The following is a 23,133-nucleotide window of genomic DNA, read 5'->3' on the forward strand; positions in this document are numbered from 1 at the left end:
TACCAGTGGCACAGATCAACAACAAACAAGAACATAAATATGAAAAAATGTGTAGAGCACAGACATGTGACAAGGCCAGAGGAGAAGGTGACTAAAATAAAAACCACAGATACCCAAGTCACCACTGAAACTTGATAGTAGAGACAAACTTGTCTTTGAGGGAAGGTGAACTTCCTCCAAGAAAGAACTCACTCCTTACAGGAGTGCCTGTGAGACCCAACTGCCTTTTTAAATATCCCACTGCACAGCTAATAGCTGCAAAGCCCAATGGCAAAGCGACCAACACAGAGGACAAGCACTTAGCAAACAGAAATGGAATAGGCACCATCAGCAAAAAGGGCAGAGATGAGTGCCATGAATCTAGAACTGGCTGCCTACAGACCACGATAGCAGCACAACACATTACGGAAGAGCTGAGTGGGATTAATGTTTGTTTTTTAAAAACATGAGAAATAATAAGCCAAGATCCACATTAAAAGGACGTTACAATTGCTAATTCACCCACTTAAACACTGGGAACCATTATCAGCCCACTGCTGGTCCATTCATACAATTACAGGTTTACTTTCTGTGAAAATAAAAGTGGCTTCCACACTCCAGGAGCACAACCAGCTTGCTCTAGGGAGAAAGCAGTAGCGTGTGCAACCTGATCATCTAACATGTGAGGATACAGGACCTGCAACAGAGAAGGCCTGGACTGCAAAACAGGAATATTGTTCTGCAAGTCAAGACAGTCAACTCCAACATTTACCACAGAGGGTTTTTTTGCAATACATAGCAAAAATCCTCACATAGTTATGTTCCTACTAATCACGTTCCTTCTTTCTTAGTTGTGTTACTTGAGACCAAGTTTGGTCTGCAGGCAAAATGGCCAAGCACTTACAATTACAGTGGGACCTGCACTGTGAACATGGGCTGTGATTTAACACCAAGTGTCCTAAAAAATACAGGGTCTGAAACTGGGCAGCCAGTTGTGTCTAACTCCCATGCATGACAGTGGAGAAAAGGCAACCCTCCACTTTCCATCAAATGAGTGCTCTGAAAAATAAGTCCTAAAATTTTATGAAGCACTGCAATGTCATCACAATAATGTCATTACAGGCTGTCTTCAAAGCAGAGATAAATTTGCATGCACCAATTACAACTGAACAATGAGTAAAAAGCAAAACAGGTGCTCCTTGGCTGTATGTTACAGCACACTCCCCTTGAAGACAATGAGATGCCATCTCAGGGAATGGAAAAGTGGCATCACACTGAACGCACATAAGGCAACAGAACAAGTCACGTACCTTAATCCCACTGCTCCCGTAACTTTCACAGAATCAGACTCACAGCCAAGTAAGGCTCAACAATTCATTTACTATATTCTTCTCTCCAAAAGCAGTATCAACAGATACAGACATCTGCTCAGCAGGAAGCTGTGTCCCAGTTCCAGTTCTGCCAGATGCTGCATGCCACACTCACAGCTGGGGAATGGTAGAGATGTACTGTAACTGCTCCCCTAGAGACCAGCAGAGGAAGAAATGCGCTACCTCTCACAGCTCTGTGGGAAACATCTCATGTCTGCCAGACCCCACAAAAATTGCACAAATACCTACTCACTACCCAGGGCTGTACTCTCCATCTGTGTAGCTTGCACAATCCATGTTCCTACAAGCCTCCAACGCTGGAGGTTCTGTACCTTCTTCACTTAATCTGTGCCAAGGCTGTGTTTTCCCCCAGTGTTAGAACCGCTCCCTTTGAATTTTACTTCATATCACTGCTTAACTTCTGCAACCTCAGTAATGTTCTTTCAGTTTCTTCCTCAATAAACCTTAATAAACCAGTGTAGTTTATTCCTATTACAGGTTTTATTGTATTTTCTTTTAACACCTTCTTATGTGAAAACAATATTGTTGTGCTTGTACAAAGTCTATTTGTAGCTTAGCCCTCCCTTGTAGTCTGTTCTGAAACACATGCCATAATTTTCTGGTCATATAAGTTCAAAAGGAATTCAGTCTCCTGGGTTTCTTTCTGCCCCAGCACTTCTGCTGACATTGCCAAGTAAGGACCAAAACCCTCTGCTCACTAAGGCCTGGAAGGTAGCTCATTTCCCACAGCCCACCAGAAAGCTATCAGTTGGCAACAGCTGGCAGAACTTCCCACCTGGGATGGATGAAAGCCAGTGATACAGATATAGAGAGACTATTACAGACTATTACACAGATGTCATCCAGCCTCTTGGTGTAAGATGGCTAGCAAGAAAAGGTGAGCGGCAACACTCTACAACTTGAAGAATTTAAGAGCAATTCAGGGAACTATCTTCAAGCCTGAATTTCAAGCTTCTAACCAAGAATCTCATCTTGGGCAGCGTGACCCAGAAATGCTCTTTCAACCATCAAGACATATGATTACTCATAATCAGCATTACTTCCACATCTATTCTACCACAACCATTTCTTACTTCAGTACGTGGCTATCAAGGTCACGCGGGAAACAGCTGAAGCAAGCTTTAAACACAACAATCTTATCACAGTATATATTAAAAGGGAAAGTTGCCTTATCCCCTAGGACCTCATCTAAATGCTCATCAGTCTCCTCACATCAGCAGGCTTTTAAAAGAGAGATTCCCTGATGGAGAGGGACCACCCATCAGCTATTCGCTCTCACAGCTGCTCTTGTGCAAAGGTCCCTAAGATTTATTTCATTATGAAAAACTTGGAGTTTACCTTAATTTTTCCAGAAGACAGATAGATGATATTTATGGTTTTAGCTACAGATCACAAAATGAGGGAATAAAAATCTCTCAATTTAACATGTAACAACAAAAATTAAGTTCAACATTCAGAAACTGTACCAACTGTTCCTGAAAAAAACATCCATATTTCCTCTAAGGATGGGATATGATGGCAACTGTAACTGAGATTGATCAAAGCTGTTTGTCTTTTATGGTCTTCATTTGCAAAGGACCGAATATAACTGGATTACTGGTAATATAGTACAGCTCAGAATAAAAGGAAATTAATTTTCTTTGCCTGGAAAAGGCTTTTAGCTTTTTTTGTGTAATTACACCAAAGTGCAAGCCAATTCCAGGGCTACAAGCGAGCAGCCATGAGGAATAAAACACGAACAAAGCTTCAGTAGGACTTTTGGAAAATAATCCTGGCATGTTCAGAATGAGCAACACCACTTTCACCTCCTCTGATGAAAGTTCACACTGCTCAGCTCTACAAAAGCATTTGAAACAGGAGGGAGGAAGGGAATCACAGCAGGATTGAGAGGGAATATGTATTGCCTCTGACGAATGGCACAATGCCCAGGCAGCTGCTGCATGAATGCCAAAAGTGGGACCTTTGTTGCTTCAGCTGGATCCCTCTTGAAGTTTTGAATTACAGATACCTCACTTTATGGGATTCTGCTGCAACATAGCAATGCAGGGACTGCTTGCCACATGTGTCTTTTTCATTCTGAAATTCAAACCCTGATGGGAAACTGGCCTCTGCAACAGCCTTGCACAGCAGCTAAAAAATACATTTCAGCACTTTTACACCAGACCTTGCAGGAATTAACATTATCCCAGATTTCTGTTCATCTTTCAAATGCAAAAAGCTACATCAATATCATAGCTGACTTTCAACAGCCATCTTTTAAAAACAAAGACTGGAAAAACTAAGGTGGGCAGAGTAACTGCAAGAAAATAAATCCTTTAGAATACTGCGCACAACTTGGAGGGTGATTGCTTCACTTTAAATGAGAGCCATGTCATTGTCCTCAAACACAGTGCAAAAAAGAATGAATCATGAATATCTCAAGTTCGAAGGGACCCATAAGGATCATCAAGTCCAGCTCCTTGCTCCTCGCAGGACTAGTTAGAAGCTCATGAACCCATACTGGCTATGACCAGTGGCTGCATTGTCTCTCGATGCTTTAAGTAAATCAGGTATACCTGCAAGTATAAGGCATACATACATTTAATTAAAATGAAATTTCTAAAAATTCCAAGTTATGAAAATTTCCAAGATAAAAAAATTGTTAAGCTAATAAAGTATTTTTAATTAGATAAATATATTCAAGTGTTCCAGGTTTGCCGCCAAATGAAGTATAGAACTGGAGAATGTCATCTTTGACAGCAGCAATATTTTCTGAGAAGCTGCTGTTTTCATTCCAGCCTAATCAACTACTTCTGTTTCATCACCACCTGTTCTGGTTTTGGCTGGGATAGAGTGAATTTTCTTTATAGTAGCTGGTATAGGGCTACTATGCTTTGGACTTGTGCTGGAAACAGTGTTGATAAAACAGGGATGTTTCAGTTATTGCTGAGCAGTGCTTACATAGTGTTGAGGCCTTTTCTGCTTCTCACAGCTCCCCATCAGTGCATAGGCTGAAGGTGTACAGGAAGATGAGAGAGGATACATTTGGGACAGCTGACCCCAGCTGACCCAAGGGATACTGCATACCATCTGATGTCATGCTCAGCATATAAAGCTGGAAAAACAAGGAAAGGAAGGTCATTCAGAGTGATGGAGTTTGTCTTTCCAAGTAACCATTACACGAGATGAAGCCTTGCTTCCTTGGAGATGGATGAATACCTGCCTCCCAATGGGAAGCAGTGACTGAATTCCTTGTTTTGTTTTGCTTGTGTGTGTGGCTTTTGCTTTACCTATTAAACTGTCATTATCTCAGTCCTCCAGTTTTCTCGCTGTAACCTTTCCAATTCTCTCCCCCATCCCACCACAGGGGAATGAGCAAGCAGCATGGTGGTGCTAAGTTGCCAGCTGGGGTTAACACATAACATCACCTCACATGAAGCTGCAAGCTAACAAAACAAACAAACAAATCAATCAAAAAAAAAAAAAAGTATATATGAACAGGGAAAAAGAAGCTTGGTTTCTTCCTATCTAAAAAAATCCCCTTAATTTAATATACAGGAAGAAGTTCCATATTTATACTTTAACACATTGACTAACAAATGCAGTTCAACATACTATAGATGCTTCACCCTAATATTAATTTTAAATGCAAATCATGCTTTTAAAAACATTTTTCTTTAAGCCTCTAGCACAATTACTGTAGTGTTATGTAACCATATAACAAATTTGTATAGTTTTAACTCATTTGCAGATGCCAAGCCATATCCAATTTTGCATAATCCTAAATTAAATATTACACCAGCAAACAAGTAATTTTTGAGTTTTTAACATAATGCAAACCACATGGAAATTAAAATTCTCGGCTATTCAGTATATGATGAGAAGTAGCAAAACCCATTTTCCTATTCTCCCCTCTCCCAGACAAAACTAACACCAAAGTTAACATCCAATCTGTTTTTCCCCAGAGTAACAACTAAATTAATAATGCAAAACAATATTAAATCAGATCATTTCCCTTTTATTTAGATTATCATAAAGCTGGCAATTTCAAACTGCACTACAAAAATAAAAGTACTTTGCTTAACATGCTTTGGACTTCTGGACCTCTCTAATATAGCAGAGTGATAAAATTTTTCACTATTTGCTAAAAATGTATAATTCTGCTGTGGAGCTATGGTTCTTCCATCCTTAAATTTCTCACAGAATTCCAAAGTGGTGGAATTACATTAAAAAAAACCTGGAAAACCCCAAAAAAACAATAAAAGTTATCTTTATGTAATAATTTATTTCCAAATTGAAGCAATTTAAAAGATACAATGACACTACTATTCTATTACTGAAAATGTCTTTTGATGTTTAGCCAAATCTGAGTTTCTATTGTTATGAGTGAGGAAAACATGGAAATAATTTTCCAAGCTTTCTTTAAGCAGCACAAATGAGAGAGGGGAAAAAAAAGAAAAAAAAAGAAAAAAGTGCAGCAGCTCATTTTTCCTTCTCCATAGGTCACCCCACCAGGTCACTCTATTGCAATTGTCAAGCTTTGTACAGTTCTTTCACTTGTTTTAACAAAATTGGAATAGAATTTATCATACAAGAATGCAGCACAGTTCCACAAAAGCCTTTTAGTTCACACACCTCACCTAAATCACCTGAAGACAAGAAAATTTACCTTTCGCTGTTGCTGCTGACCAGTAGTTTTCTGGAAGGCTGGGATAACAGAGCACCAGTATGTATGTTTATATCAACACCCCTCTGTGCTGGCAACTGCTAGAGATAAATAGTTTAAGTATATTTTTACAAAGAATCTTAGAATGTTCAGAATTAGCTGATGTGAAGCTGATAAGATAAACCTATCCCAACTCAAACTAGACAAGGTCACCTCAAACATCAAGTGCCTGAGCTCTTATCAAAAATTTCTAGAATGACTGGACTTGGTTTGTCAGTACCATGCTGACCTGGAAAGTGCATAGCATCAGCTATTTATCTATTACTTCCTCCCGCCCCCCACTCTACTTTTTTCATTTCTCTTTTATGTTCATGATGAGTGAGAAATAGCTGAAGGGGTCACTATTTGCGATGCACTGTAGACTTCTCTTGTTAACACTGTACTTGCACTCAGGGTCCTTATGTAAGGGCATCATGCAAGAAGTCATGGAGTAGAATAAAATCGCTATAATACCAAGGAAGCATCCACTTCCCCTCTCCTCTTCAGCTCCATTGCTTCTTCTGCCTGGGACAACACCAAACCCAGCTTTACACAAATGCCACACAGCTGTAGGATACTAACAGATAACCAATGTGCATTATGACCTAAGGGGACGGGACAAAGCACTGCAAAAGGAAGGACTCCTGAGTGATACTGCTTCTCAATTTGACAAAGGCTTGACACATGGCTTCAAATGAGCCATCTCTCAGCATCATTTCTTTGCCTTGTCAACTGACTGTCCAAGCTCTTTCGTTCCTGAAGGTTACCTCTCCAGGCTGTTCTTCAGAGCAGATGTAACTTGGGTTTGTTGTTTTGTTGGGGTTTTTTTTTTTGGTTGTTTGTGTTTTGGGGTTTTTTTATTCCTTAAATCTTTTTCATAGTTTACAAATATTTTTCAGCTGGACAACAACAGAGATCTCCACAAATTTCAACATTTGTATGAACTGTTTCATCATGCAAGGATGCTTGAAAGAAAGAAAGTAAAAACAATACAATTTCTCCAAAGAAAGCAACTCCCAGTTCCAGTGTTATGGTCTATGACTTGACAGCATTTCATCTTCTTGTACAGGGTTGTTCTATTCTATTTTTTTTAATACAGTAGCATAGTTTTATCTTAAACAATAGACTTAAGTAAAATTCAGTCATTCATTTTCTTATATGGTGCTGCATCATCAGCACCCTATAATTATTTCAGCGTATGAACGCAGTAGTTCAGAATAAAAGTCTTAAATTTATGCAATCTTACAGCACCTTTGGCATAAATTATATGCTCCTAGATAGTTTGCATGATAATTCAGCCTTTACAAAACCTGCCAGCTCTTGAAAAATGCCTGGTATTATAGAGTACCCAGCAGAAGATTTGTTACATTTATAATATTCCTATTATTGCCAGTACTATGCAATTAAATTCAGTATAAATTATCACAATAAAAAAAATAAGATCCAGCTAAGTCCAAGCTGCCATCCAACCAGAGCAAAGAGATCTTACCTTAAACCAGATAGAATCTGTACTTATTATTGTGTCTTACTTCTTGTATATACTTGCCTACCTGCTGTAGTCTCATTTCCAAAAAATACACAATTACAATACCTTCCTTTCTACATACAGGTGTCTAACTGCCAAGGTTGACTAGAAACCTGAAATCCCCACAGTGGTGTTTGTAAGAAGACCATGACTTCCCATGCTCAGGACCCCCATCAGCTACAGGCATCCCACCCTTTCAATAAAGAAAGTTCCAACTCTCAACAGCTGAGGTATGCGATAAGGCTTTCCATCCGACTCAGGCACAGAACTATGGAGAAAGGGGGGTGTCCTCGTTTAGCAGCAGCAGCAGTCATTTTTTCTCCTTCTTAGTAGCTGGTGCAGCGCTGTGGTTTTGACTTTCAGCCTGGGGATAATACTGATAAAACCGATGTTTTCAGTTGCTGCTCAGTAATGTTTACTCTGACCAAGGACTTTGTGAGTCTCATGCTCTGCCAGGGAGGAGGGGAAGCCGGGAGGAAGCAGGGACAGGACACCTGACCCAAACTAGCCAAAGAGGTATTCCTTACCACAGCACAGCATGCCCAGGATGTAGAACTGAGAGTTCCCGGAAGGGCTAGAACACTGCTGGGTTGGGGGGCGAGGTATCGGTATCGGTTGGTGGGCGGTGAGGTGCTGTATTCTCTTCCCTTGTTATTTCCTTTATCGTTATTATTACTGGTGGTAGCAGTAGTGATTTGTGTTATACCTTAGTTACTAAACTGTTCTTATCTCAACCCAACTGGGAGTTACATTCTTTTGATTCTCCTTCCCATCCCTCCGGGAGCAGGGGGAAGAAAAGGCGGGGAGTGAGCGAGCGAGACTGCGGGGCTGACAGAGTTTAAACCACGGCAGGGGGAATCCTCATACATTAAGACTACAGATAATGCACAGCTTTCTACACTCGTGCTTCAACTACACCTCTGAGACAAGACATCATGCAGCCACACCACAGCTAAAAGCTGGAGCATCCACAGAACTCTCTCAAACCAAGCCATAACCCATTTTGTTCTTGCCCCAGCACAGTGCTGTACAATATCCTGACTAACTTGCTGACCGACTCACACAGCAATCCTTAAGAGGGCTGAAAAGTCACAAAAAGACATCAGAAATTTAAGATAATATCCATGATGAATATGAAATACCTAGCACTCCTCAGGTGTTCTACCAAGTTTTTAATGTGGATAACAAATAGATTATTTGGGGTTTTTTAAGAAATTAACCATCAAAAATGTCAAGCAGGAACTCTTTAAATAAACACAGAAACACTTTACCAGTGTAATGGGGGTTGGTAGTGGTCCAAAGAATAACAATACTAACCTTTGAAATTTGTTTGCTTAAAGTTCTGAAATTCATATTTAAGGTCCATTTATAAAACTTTCAGTTATCCACAATCTTGTTAAGAAATCTTTTAATATTTTGGAAAAAAAATAAAAATCCAAACACTTCCAGGTGAGATTCAAGCAGTAAACCTTGACAGAAACAATGACTCTTGCAGGAAACAAAGAAATTACTGCTGCAATAATACTATTTTAAGGTTAAAACCTAGAAATAAAAATTTCCCTTAAGACATGCAAGGATAAAGTGACACTATGCACCTTTAAAAAAAGGTAGCAAAGTTTTATTTCAACACATCCTCCTTTACCCAAATGGCACTGATGCATCACCATACCCTTAGTTGGCTATTCCTAGACATATACAAAGAATACTAAAGAAAGCACCCAGCTTCCTGAGAGTGAGCAGAAATGCAGCAGAGTAAGAAATTTTAGACAGAGCTATTTACAGATATTTTCCTGTGAGAAAGGAATGGTAAGAATGTAGCCTGAACATTAACAAATCCGCTAGAATATCACTCTGCCTGGTGGAGTCAGCAAGTTTGGAGGGGGATTCAGTGGGGCTGGAAATTCAAACTTTAGCTTGTAATCAGAAAAATCCTACTTTAGAAATTTGAACCAGCAGCTAGAAACACGTAATATAATATAGAACTCTCCTGAAAAAGTACAAAGCTAGAGGGATCTTATCCTGTGTATGTGAAACGTATGACTCTTTAGCTAAAAAATAAAAATAATAAAAAAACCCTAATGATACTGAAGCTCTTTAGTATTCTGCAGGGACCTATTAATAAGTGAGCGACATGGACAAAAATCTGCATTTCCTTCCTCTTCTTTCCTTGGGAATGGTGCTGCAGGTCATGTGTGAAATTCCTCCATTCGGATGTTGACAGAGCAGAAGTTAAACCGACGTAAAATACCAGTGACATAGTCTATTCTATTCCATTACATTCTAAAGAGCTACTCATGGAAAATAAATTAGAGTAACTGAAATTTAAAAGGAAATTATTCAAAATGTGTATTCAGATTGTTTATGAAACAATTATTCAGAATGTTTATGCAACAGTTTAAATGAACTGGTTACTAGATACTAATGCCGTACTGTCAAGCAGGAAGGCACATGCAGTGAACTTCTACAGGGAGATCTACTTCACATCCTGCAAATAGCCAAGAATTTCTCAGCCTTTGACATCAGAAGTTCAGTACAATGCAGGAAAAATTAACTACTTCCCTGTTGCTTTATCATAGCAGAGACATGAAAGATCTATTTCATATTATTCTCCCAAAACACCTCCACAGCTCTAAGGAACATCATTATATAGCACTGATTTTCCACAGTACCAGTGGTTCTTCAGAGAACACTGACAAATACATCACACTACACAGAATCTGCTATGTGGTTCAGCCAAGAAGCAGCTCACATGCAAGTCAGTGTAGGCTTCTTGAAGAAAAAAATATTATTTATTAAACAAGCAAATACATAATGAAAACGAAGGAACAGATTTGGGGATTATTAGGGAATATTTATTTGGCAGGAGAAAGCAGACAGGACTTGGTGAGACTTGTAACAGGTAAGTCCATAAAAAACACTGTTAGTAGAACAAACTAGTTAAGTCCACATCCTCAAAGCAAGTTGGCAATCAATTTTTAACATCTGTTTTCAGACCAGTGCTCGCAGAGTTTAAGTGCACTGTTTCAAGTGATCTCCCCACAACCTTTAGGTCAAGAAACACAAGGTAAAAATGCACTTTCAGGATTGCTTACTGTGAACATCAGCCATAGCTAATGCAATTTTCAACCAACAGCATTCAACATCAGGTGTAAGAGGGCTGAGCACTCTGTCCTAAATGGAGCATATCAAAATCACATATGAACAAGTCACAGACTGCTGAAGAAAGCAGCTCCTTTCTGACTAGTACAATTAAAAAAAAAGGGTCAAAAAAAGTCACAAAGCCATATTTATTAAAAAAAAAAAAAATCACATTTCCCTTAACTCAAAATGTGCTGAGCATTCCTCGTGATGTAATGGGAGACAATACCTGCAGCCCTCTGGTCTTCTTAGAGTCTTATAAGGGTTTTCACCTCTTTGACATACAGAATCAAAGGTAAGCATGAAAAGTAGTCACTTGTAGTGTTCATTTCAGCCTTTAAATCAGCAAACACTCTTGTAGTGTAGGACATCGTTCCTGAATAATTAAAATGCAGAAAAGATACATACACTCCTCATCAGCGGGGAATTCTAAAAGCCTTGAAGAGGAGGAACACTCTCTTAAACGTCACACAATGAAAGCATACTGCATCCAACAAACACTCACTCTCCCTAGATCACCTGGCAAGATTCTGCTTTCACACTGATACACAGATACACCGCTGTCCATCACTCACAGGGACCTTGACAGGCTGCAAAAGTGGGCTGATAGGAACCCCGCAAAAACTGACAATGGCGAATGTGAAGTCTTGCACCTGAAGAGGAATAACCCCAAACACCAATATATGCTAGGGGCAGACCAACTGCAAAACACTTTTGCAGAAACAAACTCAAGAGTCTTTGGTGGACAAAGGGTGATCAAGCAAGTGCCCTTGAGGCAAAGAAGGCAACAGTATCCAGGACTATATGAAAAGCAACATCAGCAGCAGCATAAGGAAGGTGACCATTTCCCTCTACTCAGCACTGGTGAGGTTCTACCTGGAGTACAATGTCATATGCTGGGCTCCCCAGTGCAAGACAGACATGAACACACTGAAGTGACTCAAGTAAAGGGCCACAAAGATGATTAAGGTACTGGAATACTTTCCAGTGGAGATATAAAAACCTTGACTGGACACAGACCTGCACAACCTGCTCTAGATGATCTGCTTTAAGGAAGGGGATTGGACTAAAGGATCTCCAGAGGTCCTTTCCAACCTCACTGATTCTATGTAGATACGAAAAACAAGACAGCAAGACAGAGCCAAGGTACAAATAAGTTAGAACTCCAAGCTGACCCTGGAGTCCAAATTAAACTGCACTGCCAGGCCTGCAGGAATCCAGCAGAGAATCTAATTGCAGGAGACTAAGGAAAGAGCAAAGGCATCGCCAGAGTTTTGTTGGGAAGACAAGGTAAGTACAAAATGGATATGAAGCAGAAATTAAGTTAGTGGGCAGAAAGAACTTCACAAAAGCAATTGACTCAAAACACACACATTTACACAAACCTAAAAATCAGCTTTAAAAATAACACAATCGACTGATACATAAGGAATATTAAAATGGACAGTGGTTTCATACCTGCAAATTGTTCTTTTAGGATAAAAGATATCCTAAGATAGGATACAACTGTGACAGCCAACGAATGAAGTGACAGTAAAACTACCAAAAGGAATAAATATGCAGGCATCCAGTGTTAAATCAAATACTGATTAGGCTAACTACAGTGCAAAGGCATCTGAAAAGCAGAGCATGGGAACAAAAAGGCGTAACCATTTTCTGACAGCAAGTCTACAAATCTCACCCTTCAATGTTTCTGCATCTTATGTGTGCCTCTTTCCAAGGAATTCAGCCTTCCAGCAGTTAAGGATTTAAGCACTGCTTTGGCTGCAGATCACCTAACAATAATACACATGCAAAGCACACAAATGACATTCCCCTTAGCACACAAGGGGCTGTGGTGCTAATGGGAAATGTGGCATTTGGAGACAATGATGAAATTCTAACAGCTGCAGCAGACTGGAGGGTGGAGAAGGAAGGAGAAAAAAAAGAGGGGGGGGGGGGGAGAGAGAGAGATACGGGAGTACTGGAGCCAAAATAACAGCTGGATCAAAACCACTTAAGACAACGTATATTTGGAGTTCCCACACCCTTTTCATCCCACTTATATTTCACCAGTTAAGTGAAAAAAGTAGTAGTGCATAAATAAATTACCTAGAATAGTTCTCATCCTTCCTCTCAGGTCATCACTCATCACATCATGGATCTTCTTTATGCAAGCATGAAAACACACTGATGAAGAGCACTACAGAAAACCCTTTAGCAAAAAAAATAGATGAAAATTTGACCAGAAAGCCAAGCATCAACCACTGTCACATACTACACAAAGAGGTTCTGCAGCTACCCAATAGCTGAGAATTCTTGAGTAAGACTCATACAAAAAGAGACATGAGGAAAAAAAATAATAATTTCTTCTGCCCTGTGTGTAAATGATTTGTACACAAAGACTGGTGCCTACTTATTCACCTTCCTGTAGATGCTGATGGTGTAATTATGTTCATAAGCAAACACTCACATGGGAGCTCAGAGAGGCAACAGCAGGTGCGAGAACCCCAGTAACACCTTGAGCAGCTACTCCCAGGGCCATAACAGGAGAATGATAATCCCCTCAAAGGCCTTTATGCACACATATAAACACATATGAGCAAAAAGGCACAGGGACTTCCAAAAACTCAGTCGAGAAAACAGAGCTCCAGCCCTCTGCTAGGGGTATTCCAGGAGAACCATCGGCACCATTAACCAGGTGTGATGCCAATCAGGTAAGTCAACTGGAAAAGCTCTCAGGGTTACCTTACAGATTAAGCAAAGTTACTGCCCAGGAGCATGGGACACATTATGGGATGCAGAGCAAGATCATTCTGGGTTTGTACAAGAATTATTGTAAAATGTTTAGGGTAGGAAACAAAAAGGCAGAGGAAGGAAGGGATCCAGGTAATACATATGTATGCCTCATACATGCCAGGTTGCACTGGGAGACACAGAGCTGCAGCAGCCACATCTCTATCAGGTTATCAGATCTGTCAGTCCCCTAATAATGACCAGGCTTCCTAGGTATCCATACAGAAAGCAGCAGAAACAAGTACACATGCACTGCACATCAAGCAGTGACTATTATGGGTTCACACACTTCCTGCAGTAGACAGTCATCAAGAAATCACAGGCAAATGGCAAGTTTCACTTCTTCTGCCTTGTGAAGAAAAAAAGCGAAAAAACATCTCTTACCTTGACAAGGAGACAATTCAAATGTTTGTGTCACCTACAAATTCCCATGTGTACGCCAATTTGACAACATATTTAAGTAGGAACAGAGAAAACCATCATCTGCTGGTGGAAGAGTAGGAATGGGTAGAAGATGAAAGCGTCAGCTCCAAGGCTACTTTGAATGAGATCAAGCATGCAATACTAGGTAGCCTCAGTGAATAACCACAATTCCTTAGATGCACCAGTACATGTGCCCAGTGTTACCGCCTGTTGTCAATTTTTTATTTGTATTTTCTGTAATACTGTATTTTCTGAAACTCCATTTTTTCTTAATTCTAGTTTACATTAGCAAAGGTAGGAGAGAGGGAAGGGAATGGAGATTCTGGTTCTGGTCTCCAGGGCTGTGAAAAATAAGCTTGTAAGAGTAAACATTAATGGCAAATAAAACAAATGCAAAATAGCTTTAAAATAAAAAAAAGACACGTGGCAAACAGAAGAGACAAAGCTTTTGATGTGCTTCCTACACGCTTACTTCCCACCACTGTTTCCCTCACTTTGTACTAACACCAGTCGCGCTTCCACCATACTGCTGGTGCATCTGCATTTCTAATGTAGAGGGACAAACAATCTAAGTAAACAAAACATGTAAAAGAAACTAACCTTTTTAAAGGCATTCTACACATGATACAAAAGCAAAAAAGAGCCTGGCTTGGGTTTTTAATTCTATCCCTTATTTTCATATTATACTTACTATATGCACTTCAGAGTGGACAAAGAAAGCGTAAAGAAAGCAATCTGACAGAAGGCCATCCGTAAACACATTACTGGTAATTATTTTTTGATTTTACATTTACTGTCTGTTAAATTGTTTCTTCTCATGCATACTTATAGACTAAGAAAAACAGGCTGCAACTGGAGTAGCAGCAGCCACATTTGTTCTTTGTTCTGAAAGGACCAGCATTAGAGTAACACATGCATGTTTTTCCTGCCACTTTTTTTTTTTTTAATTACATTTAATTATATTTTCAGACTATGCTGTCCTGTCCTTTCTATATATACGCTTATGCTATACGAACAGACACAACATCCCTCTGTGTTGCTCTGCATCTTGGAAAACTGCATGCTCCTGATCAAACAATGAGCTGGTGGGAAAGGGAACTGATCTTAACTCACTAAAGAAAGAGTTCAGTGAGACATGAAGATGCACAGTGGGATTTTTTTTTCCAATCTAAGGATGTCAAAATAAGGCTCCAAACGAGCCACTGTCTCACACAATACAGTTTTGTGCAGTGCTCGTTTGTTTTTTTGTAGGGAAATTTTTCTTTCCATCTTATTAATGCAAACTATACACCAAAATAATTTATGTCATATCAGGAGACAAAAACAAGAGACACAGGCAGAGAGTATGCCTCAGCTCAGCCTGAATATGAAAAGGAAATTCACTGAAATGGACAGACACAGAGATTTCAGCAGTGCAGAGGCAGCAGCTGTTGCTCGGACAGTAATTAGACTGGGCTGAGAACCTGAGGACAGGAAACGATAAAGCAGTGAACACAAGGCAAAGGGAGACAGAGTCCTTTCTGAATCAGAAGGTTATTACAAGCTTGGGGGGGGGGGAGGAAGCGAGGAGGAGGAAATAAAGAACAGTAATTTTTGCAAGAATCTAGAATGGTTTGAGTTGGAAAGGACCTTAAAGATCATCTAGTTCCAACCCCCCTGCCACGGGCGGGGACACCTTTAGTATCTTATTTGTAGAGACAAAAGCTTGCTCAAAAGCTGTTAAACAAATAGCGGTGATGACGCATTGCATGAAACAAAGGCAGAAAATGTCGAAGTTAGTTTCTTCTACTCCTTTGCTTCATGTGGACATGTGTTTTCTGCATACTGGCTACACAAAGTTACAATAGAGAAATTCAATCCCTAGTAACTGGCTGTATGAGAGTGTATTTAATTGTCAATTTGAATACATCTTACAAGCAGTATGCTATCTAGCAGATAGGAATACTGAAGCAGAGGCTGATAAAACTACTGTACCAACATCAGCAAGCGGTTTGAAGAACCAAGAACAGAATTACACACACACACAGAGATTATATCCTTTCACACTGGGTTACAGCTGCCTTATATAGCCAACAAACGTCTCATCAACCCAGGCTCCTAGTAAGGCTCTTTGAAGACTGCTGACCATTCTTCTCCCTCTTCCTTCACTCCCAGTTTCTGGAGTTTTCTGATGTAACAGGCACTTTCAAGACACCCAAGTGAGAGTCAGTTGACCACCATCTGGAAGGCAATCAGAAGTTCACTCTAGCAAATAAATATGAATCAGAACATGAATCCCATTCCTGCTTTACAACAGGATAGGAATGTACAGCTGTTACTACATCTCATTTCAGAGGCAACAGAAACTTGACATTCATAACCATCACAAGCACATTCTGAAACTCTGCCCTACTCAGGTCCTCACTGGCAATCAGCCAGGCCCTTGGTGGTGAGGACCACTATGCATAAAACATATCAGACTGGTATATTGCCTTTTGTCATTTCTGGATTAAGTTCAGGAACTGCAACACTTCATCTCAATCCAACTGCCCTCCTACTGCAAATGGAGAAGGAGCTGTAGTCTTACAGAGATGTAGCCAACAGATAAGAACACACCCCAACCTACACTGCATTCCTCTGATTATAGTGACTCTGGGTTACAGAATATGTGATGACACTCCACAGCAGACAAATAAATGTTCACTAAGAAGAAATAGCCCTAAACAATAATTCCTTGCTGCCTCACCTTTCAAATCAAGGAGGTGCTGCTTAGCACTTATGTATTAGTGAAATTCTTGGTAAAAGATGCAATACCCTAGGTCTTGCACATATTTTATTATTAAAAGCAAGATTATAAAAAACAGGAATAAAAGCAGCAGCTAGGTGAATAGTGAATAAACTTTTCATTAGAATTTACACTTTCAAATGAAGGCATGTGGTTTAACAGTTCAAGTAAGAAACCACAGCATGCTAGCTGTAGGAGATTTTTGGCTTCTCAGGTCCAGCAGGGTCTTACTTGACAGGCAGCTATATCAGATCACTTAGTGCTACCAATGTTTTGGGATCCCACATCCAGAAGGGGAATGGCAATAAACACTTTTCTTTATAACACACTTTGGGATCCTCAGTTCTACACATCAGCAAAGCTTCTGTCCTTCTGCTAATTATGAACCGAAGCTCAGTTAGTCTATAGAGAAGAGTGAGGAAAAATTAGGCGAAAATGGGGGGGACACCACATTAAATGTTTAAGAGCTTTCTCTCTCAGCTCTTTGACCACAACATTTACATTGGCTTTTTTTGTTTTCAATAATGTTTTGGCAGTGCCCTATTCCAGCTGTAGTGAGCAAGAAGCTGATGCAGCAGCTTTATTGCTGACAAACAGTTAGAAGTTTTGAGCCAATGAAAACAGCAATGTATGTGTCCACTGTATGCTGGAGAACCAGCCACACCGCAATTATGGAAATGAACCCTTCGGCCAGAGGGTAGGACTTATATAAGGAAGAGAAACACTGCAGTTTAAGTTAAGAGCTCAGCAACATCCCCAGTTTATTGCTGGACATTATTTTCACTACAGACTTTTTCCACTTCTGCAGCTACCCTTAAGTTATTTCATCTCCACTGAGCTTCAGTTCAGTTCTGGTTTTAGTTCAATAGAAAATTCATTTACGAAGCACACCTTGGACCCCTTGGTGTCAACAATACTTACTGTGCAAGGGTATCTCCCAAAGCTCTGTTCATTTTAACACAGAATTGAGATGCTGGACTGTAGCTGACACACAGGACTTGAGATGTGGACTGTAACCAACACACATCAAAGCAACTATGACTGCACCAGGCCACATCACCTCACATCGTCTGAACAGCTACAATCTATTATTATCTCAAGGATCTCCACTCAGAACTGTATTCTGCAGAGCAGATCCAGCCTCCCACATGCCAAACAGTCTTCAAGCCACAGCCTTTGCCCGCAATACCCTTTAACAATGCTTAAACAAGAAAATGACAGAAGCTTAAAGCAAGGCTAGAGCATTAAGGAGCACTAAGTGACTGAACGGGCAGAGTGCAACACTGACCACAAAGCACTACTTTAGCAAGTACTGCCACCAATAGGCCAACGAAGGCCTAGGGTCTTTTCTTGCCAGTATAGACATGCTGTTTGCTTCAATACAGCCCTTAAATTCACATAGACTGCGAACTTACACTGTGCAAAATTCAACTTGCTACTGTGCAACTCTCCACTTAAATAACTGATTTAAACTGCAGCTCCCACAGGAAGCTTACTGATACACCTCTACAAAGAAAGAGACTTACAGTATAATAAATGAGCTGCAATATCAAGCTCCTATAAGGAAGGCTATTAATGAATATCCATACTGCATTTACAGCATTATGCTTTTTATTATTTCCTTCAACTCTTAGCATTCCAATTTGCTTTTTGTGGTACCGAATGGCTGCTATTCCTGAATTTCTTGCCTCCACTTCTTGCACGCAAACTGGTGCTTGTATTTGCTCACTAATCCAGCTGGGCTTGTATTCTGTTACTCAGAGGTGCTTTTATCTGCTTAGCACTTCCCTCACTCTCTTGTTACACCTAAAGTGGACAAACCTGCAAGCTTTCACAGCCTTACTTACTCGGACAAGCTATTACAGTACTAACTATAGACAACAAAACCCTTTCTTGTATACTGCATTATGATGCAATGACAAAGCATCCTGATAGGTCACCATATAGGAAATAAGAAGACCAGAATGAATTAATGAGCTCACCGCAGGAAAAGTCAAGACTGATAAAATATACTAAGCAGTAAACATGGGCATCTTCTTACCATTTGCAAAGCTCACAAAACATAATAGCTACAGGTTTAACATTTCTTATGCAGATGTCTATGTTACTGCTGTTCCTGAAGAGCACATTAGCAGCAGTCACTAACAGCAGGGCTTTAAAGTAGGGAACACATCCATCTTAAATCTTTAGTAAAGAAACACAGGTAATAGAATTTTCCCTAATTTGCTTTTCCCAGCTTTCCATCCACAATAAACAGAAAGTTGATTTCCGCAAATCTATTGTCCTTTACCCTTGAAGTTTATCTACTGTCTAGAATTGTTTTCAAGCTCTTAGGGTTTGCCTAGCTGGATAGGAGGTTGTTAAATGAGCTAGCTATCTCATTTGAAGCACAATACTTCTGGACTTTCTCCTAACAGTGAGGCGATAGAGTGTTTAAATCAGTACAAATCAGGGTGTCACAGTTCTGCATACTTACACAATTAAAGGAAGAGATGCCCAGCAGGCAGGGAAGAGAAAAGAACAGGGACAACGCTTTGGGTTCAGTTCACATCCACTCCAGGTGAATCATGTACAGATCACTGGAAAGCAGAGAAAAAGTGTCTATACTGAATCAGCTATTCCTCTACACACTCTTTACTCTTGGTAACCAGGCATCCAAAAATTTAAAAAAAATCGCACTTACAAGTTAGATAACTAATTTCTTCCTCATCAAAAGCCAGTATCATCACGCTGCCAAGAATATGCCTTTTTGTTAAGAGGGAAGTTCTCAATAAACCTGTCCATCAGTAGAGATTAACTATTTGGGATTTGAGGGATTTCTATATTGTCAGTCTTCAAGGCTGCACTGAAACCTCACAATTTCTCCTACAGGCTCAGCTCATGCAGTCCTGCAGTGGCATAGGTTCAGATATGTTTTTTCAAGTGTTTCAGATTCCAGAAATCATTGTTTCAAAGCACTCTCTGTGAGCTCAAAACCAGAAAATAACCCCCCTTATTTCACCACAGAAACAAAAAGAATCTCTAAGCTGCTCATCACATCAGGGAGCGTTGACTAATACTTTAAAAAAGTAACTAGCACAGCATATTAAAAAACCTTTCCATCTTCAAAGCAAAGCCATGTTTTACGTAAGAAAATCTATTGTCTAGAAGATACATTGAAAAGTAATATAAAGTTTGTCTAAACTATTGTCCAGGCAAAACCTATTTCCTGACCAACCCTTCCAATCTATATCTCAAATACACGCAGCCTCATACTCGGTCAGGGGACAGAACGATGAGGCTGTAGGTCCCAGATCATTAGAAACTACCATGACTAGCAGCTGCACTGGATTTCTTAATGAGCTGAGATCAGACTGTTGAAGAATCATAGCTGAAGCCACAGATGGTTTAGTATGCTCTGACAGCCACTACTACCTCTGTAGAGACTATTTTTAAAATGTTGGAACTTGCTGGAAATTTTTTCTATTAACTTCAGTATCTCTGATCTGTACCTCCCTCCAAACACACACTATGAGGTTGCAACCTATACAAATTACAGATACCACCACTTACTGCTACTCATCTTGTCCCAGTAAAAAGCCAGATGGAGGACTAAGCAAAACCAAATGAAAGATAAGAACAGCTGAGAGTAAGATTATATCCAGAAATACACAATTTAGGTGAAGCCTTTGAGTTCCTGGCAAAGTGCCCATGAGAATGTTGCATCAGGCAACTTGAATACTTCTGACTTACAGATATTTGCAGAAAGACACCAATCATGAAGTGCTGCAGGGTCAAATTAATGGGACTAAATAATTCAAACAACTGAAGAAAAAAACCAACACTGGACTTCAAATTTTACAAATGCTGTGAGTTTTCCTAGCTACAACTGAGTTATTCATGATGCTGAAAACAGTTTGAACTCGTAAGTATTTACTGATTCCCAAATCAATTGTTTATTCAGCATAAATCTTTCATAAAATAAATGAAGAAATTAGAAAGTTTTAATTTGTGGAAATGAAGCAGTTCTGATTTCTTTTGATAGCCTCAGACATATAGACTAGTAAGAGATTACACAGATTTGCTGAAAAGCTCAACCTTACATGTTCTACAAAAAGGGACGAAAAACGGGAGGCTGGAGGGGAGGGAAGGCAACCTCATACGAAACAGCATCCACTGTACTTGCAAAAGTTCATTGATGTTTTCTTTTTTGTCCTCTCTCCCCTCTCCCCCCCACCCCCCTTTTTTTTTTAAATCCTCTCCAAACAGCCACTTTGCTGAGAGGCTCAAAGAACCTACAATCTGTATGTGAACACAGAAAAAAAACCAAAACTATGTACAGCTTGTGACAGACTCTGCCTAGACCTGATCACAGCTCAATTTCAACAGTTTCTACATGAGCATGGTAGGGTGTTAATCTCATCTTCTGTGTCAAGTTTTTCTGGATTTTAGTAAGGCTTTTGATACTGTCCCTCACAGCATCCTTCTAGACAAGCTCATTGGTGAGATGATCAGTGCGCCGAGTGAAGAACTGGCTGAAGGGCAGAGCTCAAAGGGTCGTAGTGAATGGGGCTACATCTGTCTGGCAACTTGTCACCAGCAGTGTTCCTCAGGGCTTACTTCTAGGGCCAGTTCTGTTCAGTATATTTATCAACGATCCAGATGCATCAGAAAGTTTGATGATGAAACCAAATGGGGAGGTGCTGTTGACTCTCTTGAGGGACAAGGGGCCTTGCAGAGGGATATGAATAGATTGGAGCATTGGTCAATCATCAGTGGCATGAAATTTAACAAGAACAAATGCCAGATTCTAGCATCTGGGAGGTTTAGACTGGAGATTAGAAAGTTTTTCTTTACTCAGACAGCGTTCAGACACTGGCTCAAGCTTCCTAGAGAAGTGGCCAATGCCCTATGCCTGTTAGTTTTTAACAGGCATTTGCACAATGCCCTTAATGATATGCTAGATGATCACTGTTGGTCATTTCCAACTTCAATATTCTACTGTTGGGTTTTTAACTTTTGTCTGTTAAGTTTCTTCCAAAGCTTCTGAAACCCAAAGTCCCTGGCAATATATAATCAATACACTGTAAAGTTGTACTATCCCCCTTTTAGCTCCTTACCACACTGTTAGCTAGAACTCCTTATATGCTGTTAGCTCCAGAATAAGTTTTGGATCAAACAGTCCTGTAAGAATGCTATTAGAACAATACATTGGATACTTAAGCAAAACCAAAGTAAGAATTTGCCAGGAACAGCAGGCAACTAGAGGCTATACTGAACAGAACTATTTTTTACTTGCATCTCATTGTACTGCACTGCTCTTCATTGCTGGCCTCAATCACGTCTTGCCACAATGATGCATGAATTTGTCACCTCAAAATTAGACTGCTCTGAAATGGTGTGATCCTGTACAGGCCCTGCATCTGACAAGGAATGCTGAGGCTCATTTATGAGGTGGCATTGTGCCAGTTGAGCACATCGGGCTCATGTTGGTTTTATAAGTTTAGAAAGTCAAAGTTCTGATTTTAATCACTACAGCCAAATTGCTTGAGAATTACCAAAGAGACTGAGACCTGCTGGCAACTGCTCATGTAACAACTTGGCTTTGGAGACAAACTAAAAGAAACTACCAAAGAGCGTTCTCAAAGACAGGTTTTGTGTTTAGTTTTTTCATGTCCACTGAGAGCAGCACAGTTTAAATTCATCTGGACATACAAGGACACTCTTTCTCACTCATTCCAACCTTTCCCAAGCTCAAGGAAAAGGACGGGCTGGACGTTAGGGGTGACTGACAAAAACAAATCCTACAGGATTACTTTAGGAACAGAGTCACATAGTGCAGATGTGCTGATTCACAGGATCACCAAGTAGCAGGTAATACCTGAATGGTTTAGACACCAGCATTACCACTAATGATTTCCAACATTGTTACATATGGGAAAAACACCCAGCAACCATAACTTATGTGCTCACACTTATATGTGAAGAGTACATGTGTGAGGAGTTCATGAACTGTACAACTCGTGTTAAAAACAATTCTTCTTGCAAACACATTTCTTTTGTTTTGTTTTGGTGGGCTTTGTCTGTTGGTTGCATTCTTTTATATTTTACACCCATTGTATATAACCCAGAGTAAAAATCACTACAACTGGATTGTGGGAAGCTGTAACTGATCACAAGTCAAAGCTGAACAAAAATAATAAAATGTGTGTAGTTTTGCCTCATTCTTAGAGAATGACCTTATCATGCAACAAATAAACCTACTGTATTTTCCGTTTTCCAAAAAAAATCCTCCATAAAAATTAAACGTAATATTATGTCTCTTGGAATGTATCAGGATTTATTGCCTGTAAAAAGACAGCTAAAGGCTGTACCAGATGCTTCTTCACTAGAAAACTGAGAGAAACTAGAGCAAGACAGAGGAGGCTTTTGTCATTGCTAATGCTTCCATGTTTGTTCTCAGGAGCTTGACACC

General features: G+C 39.9%; 1 protein-coding gene across 1 annotated transcript in view; it reads right to left on the reverse strand.

The window, feature by feature from the left end:
* Positions 1-12,879, reverse strand: part of TSPAN9 (tetraspanin 9) — a gene marked incomplete at its 5' end in the record, with an annotated part of 125,260 nt that extends 112,381 nt beyond the window's left edge. Inside the window, one exon of the mRNA XM_080621093.1 lies at positions 12,809-12,879. Coding sequence (XP_080477219.1) covers positions 12,809-12,848 — 40 coding nt within the window. The remainder of the gene's footprint in view (positions 1-12,808) is intronic.
* Between the last annotated feature and the right edge of the window lie 10,254 nt (positions 12,880-23,133).

This window comes from Psittacula echo (assembly GCF_963264785.1).
Source record: "Psittacula echo genome assembly, chromosome: 1".
NCBI classification, from domain to species: Eukaryota; Metazoa; Chordata; class Aves; order Psittaciformes; family Psittacidae; genus Psittacula; species Psittacula echo.